Source organism: Lepus europaeus, chromosome 3 (genome assembly GCF_033115175.1).
Source record: "Lepus europaeus isolate LE1 chromosome 3, mLepTim1.pri, whole genome shotgun sequence".
NCBI classification, from domain to species: Eukaryota; Metazoa; Chordata; class Mammalia; order Lagomorpha; family Leporidae; genus Lepus; species Lepus europaeus.
Genome location: NC_084829.1, coordinates 130,185,674 through 130,197,545, shown reverse-complemented (window position 1 = coordinate 130,197,545; position 11,872 = coordinate 130,185,674). Strand labels below are relative to the sequence as shown.

Sequence of the window (11,872 nt, the reverse complement as noted above, 5' to 3'; positions counted from 1 at the left end):
ATTTATAGTATGGCCATGCTAGTCTTCACATTACAAAGAAAGGCAGTAACTAACGAGAGCAATTGGTGCAGACTGAACGGGAGACTGGCGCTCAGTCATCGTCCTGATGCTTGCTTCTGCTGCTTAGGTAACTCACACTCTTCCTCTCTGTGGTCACTTACTAAGACAAAATTCTGTGCTTCTGCAGAATGGAGTACTTTAAGGTTCAAAGGCACAAACTATGAAGATGACCTCTGGTTTAGGGAGCACAACAAAGTACAGTCTTTTCTATGACTTTCAGCCCTTAGAAAGTTCTACCATGTTAAAAATTTTCATTTCTCCTTCAGATTTCCTAATTTGAAAAAAAAAAAAAACACATTCATGTTTTCTTTATAGTTCACTAGAAACACTGACAGCAATGAACAGTGCTACACACTGAACTGTGCTCCCTCTAAACTCTCGTGCTGACATCCTAAGCCCAGCACACCAGATGATGGTCTTATTTGAAAGCAGAGTAGTTGCACCTGTAATCAGTGAAGTGGAGGTCAGACTAAGGGAGGATGAGCCCCTAATCACTATGGTGCCTTCACAAACAGGGGACTTCAGACAGAGACGGACACACAGAGAAGGAAGGTGACAGGAACACAGAAAACACCACCCACTAATCAAGGGACAAGATTTTTTTTTGCAGCCCTTGGAAGGCAGCAACTTGCCATCATCCTGGCTTCTAGCCTTCCCCAGACTTCTAGCCCCTGGAACTGGGAGATAATAAATGTGTGGTTCAAGGCCCTTGGTTCTGTTAGCCCTGGGCAAACTAACACGAACTCTAAAGTCTACAAACAGTTCATTAAATATAGGCAGACAGAATTAAGTAGCTGTTCCTTAAGATTCTGCCACCTCCAAAAATAAAAAAACCCTGTAAATTTAAATTGTCTACATACTTAATCAGGAAGAACTGCAGTCATCTTCTACAACTTCAAGCAACAATTATGTGAAAAAAAGTTGGCTAATTTTAGTAAGAAAACTTCCTGCTGCCATAAACTAGAAGGACAGACTTCCCAATGTTAATCTGCAAGGGTGGCATGAGGAAGTGCCAATGTGGGAAAGGTTCTGCTGCTGTGTGGAAATATTTATGCCGGTGCCCTGTGCTTATGCTTGCTCTAACAAAGCAAGGCCAGGCAGAAAGGCAGGTGGATCAGTTACTAAGCAGGGCAGACCCAGTAGAGGAGACAGACTGAGGACCTGCAGGTCATTCAGGAAAATGTCAACTAACACACAGGTCCCCAAGGAGCTCACTCCAGACACCAATGTGTTATAGTCTTGGACCCTACTGAAGCTCGGAATCCCCTTGTGAGTCTACGCTAACATGACAGAGGACTGAAGAAAAGAAACGAGAGAACCAAGAGGCTGAAATGTGAAGAGTGAGTTGAGAAGGATTCGTTTTGGTAGATTATGATTCTTAAGAATAATAGAAAAAACATCAGGAGGCTAGCACCAAAGTTAAGTGTATTTTGTACATGCTTCTCTGCTATGTGGGCATATGGACAAGTCTTGATTAGAAGGAAGTAAACAATTTAAGTGGATCCTGGGGCCAGTGTCATGGTGTAGCAAGGTAAGCCGCTGCCTAGATGCCAGCATCCCAGGTTGATGCCAGCATCCCAGGTTGATGCTGGCATCTGATATGGGCACCAGTTCATATCCTCACTGCTCAACTTCCAACTCAGCTCCCTGCTGATGCACCTGGGAAAGCCACAGAAGATGGTCCAAGTACTTGGACTCCTACACCCACAGGAGAGACTTAGATGAAGCTCCTGGCTCCAGCTCAGCCAAGCACTGGCCACTGTGCTCATCTGGGGAGTGATCCAGCAGATGGAAGATCTCTCTCTCCCCCCCTCCACCCTAGCAACTCTTTCAAAGAAATAAATAAATCTTAAAAAAAGAAAAAGCATCCTAAGAACAACAGTGGTTAGTGCAATGCACTACGAGGCAGCTTACTTTGTGCTTGCTTTTGCACTGTGTACACACTAGTCAACCTCCAGAAATTAAAGGTCTCACTAAATGCTCGAAACTAGAAAGAAGGATCTGGAGTGCAGGGGCTCCTGCCTTCCACTTTACTGCCCTCTGTCACAGGCTCTCAGGTCTTTTCCAGTGCTTTCACTCTAAATCACAGGGACATGATCTCTGAGTACACTCTAAAGGTCTAAGTACATTCACTCAACAAAAACACACTGAGCACCTTCAAACTCTCTTCTTGGGCTGGACATACCACAGAGAACAAAACAGATACACACAAGCATGCAAACAAGTCTCTGTGGAGCTTATGTTCTAGTAGTGGGACACAGACTGTAAGTGATAAACATCATAAATAAGCCAAGCGGTTAGAAGGTGACTAGGCAGTGAAACAGAGCTGGTGAGGGAGATGAAGAGGCAGTGGGGTAGGGCTGCAGCATTTGTGGTGGCAAGATAGCAATTTCAAGTAGGATGGTCAAGGCAGGGCTAACTGGAACTTGGAATCTGAGCAGAGGGATGGAGTCATGTGACCATCAGGAGGAAGGGCAGTCTAGGCAGAGGAGCTAGCCAGACCAGTCTTGGACAAGCTGGGGAACAGCAAGGCAGCCAGGGGGTGAAACTGCTAGGAGCAGCTTGAAGAAAGAGGTCAAAGTGCAAGAGGTGGCGGCAGGCGCTGTGACGTAGTAGGCTAAACCTCCGCCTGCGGCGCTGGCTGATTCTTGTCCTGGCTATTCCTCTTCCAATCCAGTTCTCTGCCGATGGCCTGAGAAAGCAGTGCAAGATGGCCCAAGTGCTTGGGCCCCTGAACCCACCTGGAGAAAGCTCCTGACTTTGGATCAGCCCAGCTGCAGCCATTATGGCCATTTGGGGAGTGAGCCAGTGGATGGAAGACCCTTCTCTATGTCTCTCCCTCTCTCTGTAACTCTACCTCTCAAATAAATAAATAAAATCTTAAAAAAAAAAAAAAAGAGGCAAGAGAGGTAACGAGGTATCAGATTGAACACTTTTGCTCTGCTTGGGATATGGAGCTATGGGAAGAATATGAACAGAGGAGTGACTTGATGTGACTTCTATTTCAGCAGGAGCACCCCGGCTGTGCTGGGAACAGACTGTAGAGGAGCAAAAACAGAAGCACAGGGCTTAGTCAGGAGATTATTGCATGGATCCAAGTGAGAGGCAATGGTGGCTCAAATGAAGGTGAGTAGTGGTAAGAATAGTCAGGAACTTTATATGCCCCCCCCCCCCTTTTTTCTTTAGTTTATAAAGATTTATTTGTTTGTTTGAAATAGAGAGAGAGAGAGGAGAGAGGAGAGACAGAGAGGTCTTCCAACCGCTGGTTCACTTCCCAAATGGCCACAACAGCCAGGACTGGACCAGGCAAAAGACAGGTGCCTAGAGGTCCCTCCAAGTCTTCCACATGGGTGCAGGGGGCCCAAGCACTTGGACTCTCCTTCACCGCTTTCTCAGGCCATTGGCAGGGAGTTGACCAAAAGCAGAACAGCTGGGACTTGTACTGGTGTTCATGTGGGATGTGCTTGTATTTTTAATCATCTGTCATCTATCTTTTGAAAACATAAACTTTTGAAAACAAGGCAGAAAGAGAGACAAACAGACCAAGAGACCTCCTAACTGCTGAGTCACTGTCCAAATTCCCACAATGGTTGGAGCTGGGCAGGGCTGTACGTGAGCCACCCTCTTCTGCCTCCAGCAAGTCAGACTAGGAAGCAGAGCTGAGAATTGAACCCAGGCACTCTAATACAAAATGTGGGCATCCCAAGTGCTACCTTAACCGCTGCAACAAAGCCTGCCCTATGTTTTTTTTTTTTTTTTTAATATTCATTTTATTTTATTTGAAAAGCAGAGTTACAGGGAGAGACACAGAGAGAAAGAGAGGGCTTCCATCCACTGCTTCATTCCCCAAATGGCCACAATGGTTGGAGTTAAGCCGATCTGAAGCCAGGAGCTTTTTCTGGGCCCCCCACACAAGCATGGGGCCCAAGCACTTAGAACATCTTTTACTGCTTTCCCAGGCCACAGCAAAGAGCTGGATCAGAAGTGGAGCACCCGAGACTTGAACTGGAGCCCATATGGGATGCTGGCATGGCAGGTGGTAGCTTTACCTGCTACGCCACAGCACCAGCCCCCTGCACTGTATGTTTTAAGTACACCTAGTATGACAGAGATTAGATGTGGCATGGGTAACAAAGAAGTCAAAGACGATTTCCAAAAACACCTATCCTAATCCCCGTACTTCATCTTTTAGAGATAACCTACAAGGCTTTAGATTTGAATTATGGTTGTTTTCTAGAACTCAGAACAATGTTCTTTGACCTTGTGAGACTTTTGAAAACAAGAACTCTGTTTTATTATTTTGAATCATTGTTTCTACAACAGCATTACACAGTGTAAAATACACACAGTAGAAATTTAACAAATGAATAAAGGAGTGAATGGATACATGAATCAATGATAGAGATCATCAGAGAGTGTCATCTGCCCTGCTCTCCCAAAGATCTACTGTTCAGGATTTCTGGGACCTGGGGAATTTCCCTGAAGACAATATGCTGTGAAGAAACATGTATTCTAAGAAATACCACATCACTGTGAATATTAACTTGAATATTACACTAACTAGTAGAGAAAACCTATATGGATAATTTATGTACCGATGGTCAAAATTGTAATTTATAAAGTAGATGTACTACAAGTTGATGCTGAAAATGTTCCCTCATCTTCAAGGCTCAGGACTACTTGACTCATTTTGAAAAAGAGAAATAGTTCCTCATATGGACCTAAATCTGTTCCAGGATACAAAATTAAGTGAATGGTGTACAAAGATTCTTAGGCCATATGAGTTAGAGAAAGATGCTCAAAACTGAGTAACTGTTAATGGATGGTAACCACAGAAAGAATATAAACCAGCAAAAGGATGCTGGAAATCAGATCCTTGTGCTTTTTAACAGGTAACCATGTAAAGCATACATTGTATGTACTACTATATGAGATCAGTGGCTGGGTTTCTAGCTGTCCCTACACTCTGGCAATACTTTGAATTGACAGTTATTCTTAACAGTGGAGGTTTACACATGGGGCAGAAAAGTGTATATGCATCTTACTGTAGACAGCAGATGTTGGAAAAAGCCTTCTGAGATTACTTTGAATACTTTCTGCCTTCTGGAAACATTACCCAGAGCCAAAATCCAATGGATAATTGACTTCCATGCTTGGAAGAGATGACAAGCAAGTGGCTTATTTTTAAAGGTCTTTAGTGTAGAGGCTTTCCTGCGGTACTCTAACAATATTACTTCCAGTGCTGTGTGCTGTTAGAAACCAAATTCCTTTTTATTCTAATGCTCAGGGTAGATGATACCTTTATTAATCATTCCTGATTTTGAAGTTTTGGAGAGATAGTGAAGATACACTAATAAAATTATGTCCCAAAAGCAGACTATGATAAATATTTGTTATTCTAAACATCACTAAAGAAATATATAAGGGATCATTTTTAGCAACAGTGGTAATATTATTTATTATTGCCTATCAAATGGAGTTAAGCCTTGGTGTTTTTAGAATGATGTCTGAAAATAAAATAATGGAAACTACACTTTATTAAAAAATTAAATATTGTTTCTTTCTTTGATTTCTCTTCGTGCTTGAAACTAACAGTGTAAATACAAGCTCTTCCGTTCTGTGGATTTTTCACTAGTGCCTCTACCAGGAGACATCATACAATGGCACTGTTACAAAATTCCACTGCATCTCTTCCTAAAGAAGATACTTTTACACAACTGCTTAATGCTGCCTTTTAAGACAACTATGTACCCATCTGTCAGATTCAACATAACTCATCTCTTCCTCACTCTGCCAGTTCAACACATTCCACCATTCATTGCGTTTCGGTGCGTTGATGCCACAAAGGAACATACTGTGATTTAGCGGAACACTTACTTCATCTTTAAATACCTTTCCGTGTTCTTCACACCCAGGTAAGCTCTGTATGAATTCTGATACCTGTCAAAAATACCAAAATTCCTGATTAAAAAAAAAAAAAAAAAAGGCAGAATCTAACAGCTACAGTTTCAAAACACAAACAACCCTCCATCTACTCGTGTGTCTACCACTCTGTAAGCCAGGCTCCTGTATGTGGAGCCTGGCAGGGGAAATGAAATGTACCTCATCTGTGCTCCATTTGGAAACTTTGCTGGCAGGGATGCCGGCGACTGTTGGAAGAAGCTTGCTCTGCTGCTCCCAGCGCAAGGGCAGACACGGAATCGGGGACTTGAAGGACAGAAAGACAGCGGAGCGCCGTTGTGCCTGCTGTATGGTAGGGTCTTCCCGGGCACCTGCTCAGGTGAAACATGTGAGAAATTACTCTTAGCAAAGCTACACAAGAGCCCCAGATTCCATGCATTCCCCAGGCCCTGTCCCCGATTGTGAGATTAGGGGTGAAAACAGAGGTAACACAATGATTCCATTCACATTAAACTCACTGAATGATTTTACTCTCTGTGGTATTCTGAAAGTCACTATAAGAAACCACCTATAAATTCAACTCACACATTGCTACAGCACCTGTCGTTAAAGACATGCTTCATTATGTTCCTGTAATGTTGCTGCTTTAATGCCTCAAATAAGAAAAGTGCATGTGTTCCCCTTTCTGCTTGGGATGTCCTAACGGTAACAGCCAAGCTGCATACTCAACTATTTACCTTGAGGTTACTGTACGTGTTCTCTCCTTTTGTCTCAGCCTTGTTCATTCTTTGTTTTTATTTAATAATCATATTGGCTTTTCAAATAGCTAATGCAATTTTCTATGAAAGGAGATATGAAATTATTAAATAAAGGTAAAATGGTAGAAAAGCAAATGCTCTTTGTCGTTCTTTATTTGTACAGATCAAAATTAAACCTATGGACTATTCTGCTTATGTGTCAGAGCTGAATCCAAACTTGCTTAACTGCTGTGTTCCTAAAATAACCACTCTCTGGCAAATGATTTTTGTGCTTGAACTCCTGACTTACAGCTTGTCAATAATTATCTCCCTATGATCCTGTAGAACAGAAACCTTTCTGGAAAGTACTTAATGAAACCACCCCAGCTCAGAAAGGTACCGCTCACTGTTTACTCTACTTTCACACAAAGCTCAACTCCAGGGAACCCTGAATTCCATCCCAAATCCTTGCCAAAGTGCTGCCTAGTTGAGGCTTGGGGATCTCCACAGGTGTTTATTTTAAAGCAAGCTTTGTTTCCTTGGAGGGTAAGATTTACAGAAAGTGCACAATATCACTGAATTTTCACAAACACACCCATATAACCAACACCCAGGCCCAAAGACAGCACACAGCACACAGCACACAGCTGTCCCATCACAGCTTCCAGCAGAGTAACCACTTTGCTGATGACCGGTACCATCAGTTCATGTACCTTGGTTTTGAACTGTATTTAAAAGTAAAGTGGTGTCTGGCTTCTTTCTCACAACAGCATGTTTGTAAGATACATATACATTGCTGTGGGTAGTTGTGGCTCACTTTCTCTTAGGAGTATTCTAGTATATAAGAGTCCCTCAAAAAATTTGTGAAAAGTAGAACTGAAAGATACATTTATTTGGGTATAAAATATTTAAAAATCCCTGTGTATTCTTCTCATAATATGCATTTTTTTTCATAAACCTTTTCCATACTGCTCATACATCTCTTCTTGGATGTATGTGTGTATTTCTAGTGCATACACCTCCAACAGTGAACCTCTGAGGTCATGGCCTTTTTGTATACTAAACTTTGGCAAGCCCTGCTAGTTCAAAACAGCAATGCAATATGCATCCAGTAAAATCACGTGAGTTCCAGTTGCTGCACATCCTCACCAGTGGCTGGCACTGTCTTCCTCATTGTAACCATGACAGTGAGTGAATAGTGACAGCACATCACAGTGCATCTTATGGCTACTGAAGTTGACACTCTTTTGTTGCATTTTCTGTCCATAGACAGAGTCTCTTTCTGAAGTGTTTCTTCATGCTTTATGCTCGCTGTTTCAGTAGGCTGTCTTGCCTTTTCCTTACTGATTTATAGTTGCTATCTATATACATTCTGGGTAGGAGTCTTATGTTAGAAATATAAATTATAATGATCTTCTCCCACGCTCTGTCTTCCTTTTTACTCTCTTCAGTGTCTTTCAGAAAACAGAAATTCTTAATTATGTTTAAACTATGATTATTTTCTTTTATGGCTAAGGCACCATGTATGTACTAAAGAAATTACTGCTACCCCAAAGATGTGAAGAGAATCTTCTATTTTCCAACCTTTTATGCTCACATCTACAATATACCTGGATTTTATTTTTTCCATATGTATGAGGCAAGGATTAGCATTCATGTTTTTGCCACAGGGATTTCTAATTACCCAATCACAATTTATTTTAAAAAAAAACACCCTTTTCCCCAGTGTACTGCAGTGCCAGCTGTAAGAGAAATATGAGAGTGTATTTTCAGACTGTTTTGTCGCACTGCTTCTTTACCCTAAGCTGCAGCTTTAATTACTATCACTAAGTATCCTAACGTCTGTGATGTAGGTCTTCAAGACTGCTTTCCCTACCCCTTTATGTTTCCACTTAAATTACAGAATCTGCTTGCTTAAAAAAAAAAAATTAATTAGACATCCTACTGACTGTAGATAAATTTGGTGAGGAATGACATCCTCACACTATCAAGTCTTCTAATTCATATACAAATTATATCCTCCACTTCCTTAAGACTGCTTTAATATTTCTCACTGATATTTTGTTATTTTCAAGAAGGCACCCTCTACATCTTTTATTACATTTATTCATGTCTTCTGTGCCAGTATAAGTGGTAAAGTTTTTAAACATTTATTTCCTGTTGGTCTGTTGTAGTTCTCTAATAACTTTTCTCTTAAGCTAGCCTAATCTATATTTTGAAATGCCCTGAACATTAGAAACTCATTATGCTGAACCAAAAATCTTACTGGCACTAACACCAATTGATACTGGTTCTGCCCCATTGTACTCATACAGAAAAAGTCTAGTGTCATGTCCACATGAAAACATTTCAAATCTTCAAATATTTCTTAAAAAGACAAATTGATCCTTCTTTCCACATTTAATTCAACCACAAGGTTTTAGCTCCTCATCTTACTTTATTAAATATTAATTATGAGACAAATATACAAACCAGGACCAGTATGTTTTCATTCTATTAAAACTGCCCAGAGTTCAAAGTATTTTTGCTTAGGAAAATATGGTCTCACTTAAAAAGCATTCCCTTGAAACAGATGTTCCCAAGAATTACCTGAAACATAACATCTGTACATAGTTTACAAAATGAACGGGTAAATTTCCAATTCCACACTGCAGTGAAACAATAGAGTTTATGCGTTGTATTCTAATTGTTGCCTCATAATAAGCTTTTTTCCAAATCCATACTCTATTCTGTAACTTTTTCTACCTGATTAAATACCTGTCTGATAAACATTTGGCACTGTTCACTCTGTCATTACAACTCCATTTCATTTCCTGTTAAAAGTTGTATCATTCACTTCATTTCTAAGGCTCCCACATTATTCCCTAGAAAAATAACAGCATTCTACAGAAATGACTACAAGGGGCAGACACTGTGGCGTGAAAGGTTAAGTTTCAGCCTACAGTGCTGGCATCCCATATGGGAACCTGTTCAAGTCCAGGCTGCTTCACTTCCAATCCAGCTCCCTGCTAATTTACCTGGGAAAGCAGCAGAGGATGCCTCAAACCCTTGGGCTGCTGCATCCATGTGGGAGAGCCAGAAGAAGATCCTGGCTTCAGATAGGCCCAGCTCTGGCTGTCACAGCCTTTTGGGGGTTGAAACAGAGGAAAGATTATACCTATTTCTGCCTTTCAAATAAATAAATATCTCCTTTAAAAAAAGAGAAAGAAAGGACTACAAAATATAAAGTTCTTTATTGTTTTTCTTTTTTTTTTTTAAAGGATTTAACCATCTTTTTCTTTTTTTTTCTTTTTTTTTTTTTTTTTTTGACAGGCAGAGTTAGACAGTGAGAGAGAGAGACAGAGAGAAAGATCTTCCTTTCCGTTGGTTCACCCCCAAAATGGCCGCTATGGCTGGCCACGCCAATATGAAGCCAGGAGCCAGGTGCTTCTCCTGGTCTCCCATGCGGGTGCAGGGCCCAAGAACTTGGGCCATCCTCCACTGCCTTCCTGGGCCACAGCAGAGAGCTGGACTGGAAGAGGAGCAACCGGGACAGAATCTGGTGCCCCAACCAGGACTAGAACCGGGGTGCTGGTGCCGCAGGCGGAGGATTAGCCAAGTGAGCCATGGCACCAGCCATATTGTTTTAAAGTGGTTGTTTTAAAATGTCTTTGAACTGGGGGCTGGCACTGTGACGCAGTAACTTAATCCTCGTCCTGTGGCACCAGCATCTAGCCCCAGCTTCTCTTCTGATCCAGCTCTCTGCTTTAGCCTGGGAAAGCAGTAGAAGATGGCCCAAGCACTTGGGCCCCTGCAACCACATGGAGGACCCAGAAGTAGCCCCTGGCTCCTGGCTCGGTCCAGCTCTGCCTATTGCGGCCATTTATGGAGTGAACCAGCAGATGTAAGACCTTTCTCTCTGTCTTGCCCTCTTCCATCTGCTGATTCACGCCTCAAAGGGCCACAGCAACCAGAACTGAGCCAGGTCTTTCTCTCTGTATAACTCTGTCTTTCAAATAAATAAATGAATCTTTTAAAAAAATGGAAAAAATATATAGATGACTTTTAATGTAGAGTAAGTATCAGGAACACTTACTTCTGGAATAGCCTGAGGAAACAAGAGGAGGCGACATGGGAAGGAAGAAGCATTTTTGAGTAAGGGAGGTAGTGAAATTCTTTAATTGAAGACTTGGCCTAGGCAGCTCTGGTCATAAAATACTCACCCAGTCCTCTGCAAAACCATTCTTTTTCTATGGTATTTTTTTTTCAAACAAAATTTGTATTTTAGTTCATGTGGATATAAATAAATTAGGACAGAACTACTTAAGCAAATGTGGGTAAAAAATATTTTAGGCTGACCAAGAATAACTAAAATTGCCATATACGAGAAATGCTTGTTCTCCCTGATTTTTATTACAATACTTGATAAATTTGATTTGTAGTACTGATGGTGTCATATTAAAGGTGGTGAAATAGGAATTAAGAGAAACCTAATAGTACATTAAAATGAGAAACAGTTCCCAGCAGAGGAAAACTGTAATATTCATCATGCTCACAAACAAGCCAACCTACTCAGACTAACAGTTAATCACATGATCACTATTTTTTCTGGAAAACATTGTTTAATTAATTTTTTAACTGAGGCACATCCATCTGGATAAGATAAACAGACACTGAAGACTGCTGGTCATGAACAGAAGGTATATATGGCCAGTAACATTTATCAGAAAACAGATGGAAGCAAGATATTTTGTGCCAAAACTGAAGAACCAAGTCTATATAGAAGCCAAACGAGGGCCAGCTGAAATACAGCTCCCAGTCTCAGCACACAGTGCCAAAAAAGACCCCTGGTGTGGGATACTGTAGAGTACGGGCACTACATGGTTAGGATCTCTTTCTACACTTACTTTTCAAAAATTTACTCCCAACAGGTCCTGTACCTGCCAACCAATATCAGGGCAGGAAGGCTGCAGCACAGACCAAAAGCAACTTTTGGTGAGAGAATAGCATGTTTCCCATTCTTAGGCTCATCACACATTGCTATACTAAAGAAATTACAAAACACCCAAAGGAAAAAGCAGAGGGCAAGACTTTTCTTTCATGGGAAAAAGGCTCCCTGAGTTATTAACCTCTGACAGAGCAATTTCAAGGCTAAAAGTTCACTTTACGGAAATAATTAAGCATGAGTCTTAAGA

General features: G+C 41.3%; 1 protein-coding gene across 7 annotated transcripts in view; it reads right to left on the bottom strand.

Annotated features, from left to right (window-relative positions):
- Nucleotides 1-11,872, bottom strand: part of L3MBTL3 (L3MBTL histone methyl-lysine binding protein 3) — a 145,679-nt gene that overhangs the window by 1,333 nt on the left and 132,474 nt on the right. For all 7 annotated transcript variants that reach the window (XM_062186748.1, XM_062186754.1, XM_062186750.1 and 4 more), the window contains 2 exons: nucleotides 6,163-6,332; nucleotides 5,938-6,000 (listed from right to left, as the gene is read on the bottom strand). In XM_062186748.1, the coding sequence (XP_062042732.1) occupies nucleotides 5,938-6,000; nucleotides 6,163-6,332 (233 nt within the window). The remainder of the gene's footprint in view (nucleotides 1-5,937; nucleotides 6,001-6,162; nucleotides 6,333-11,872) is intronic.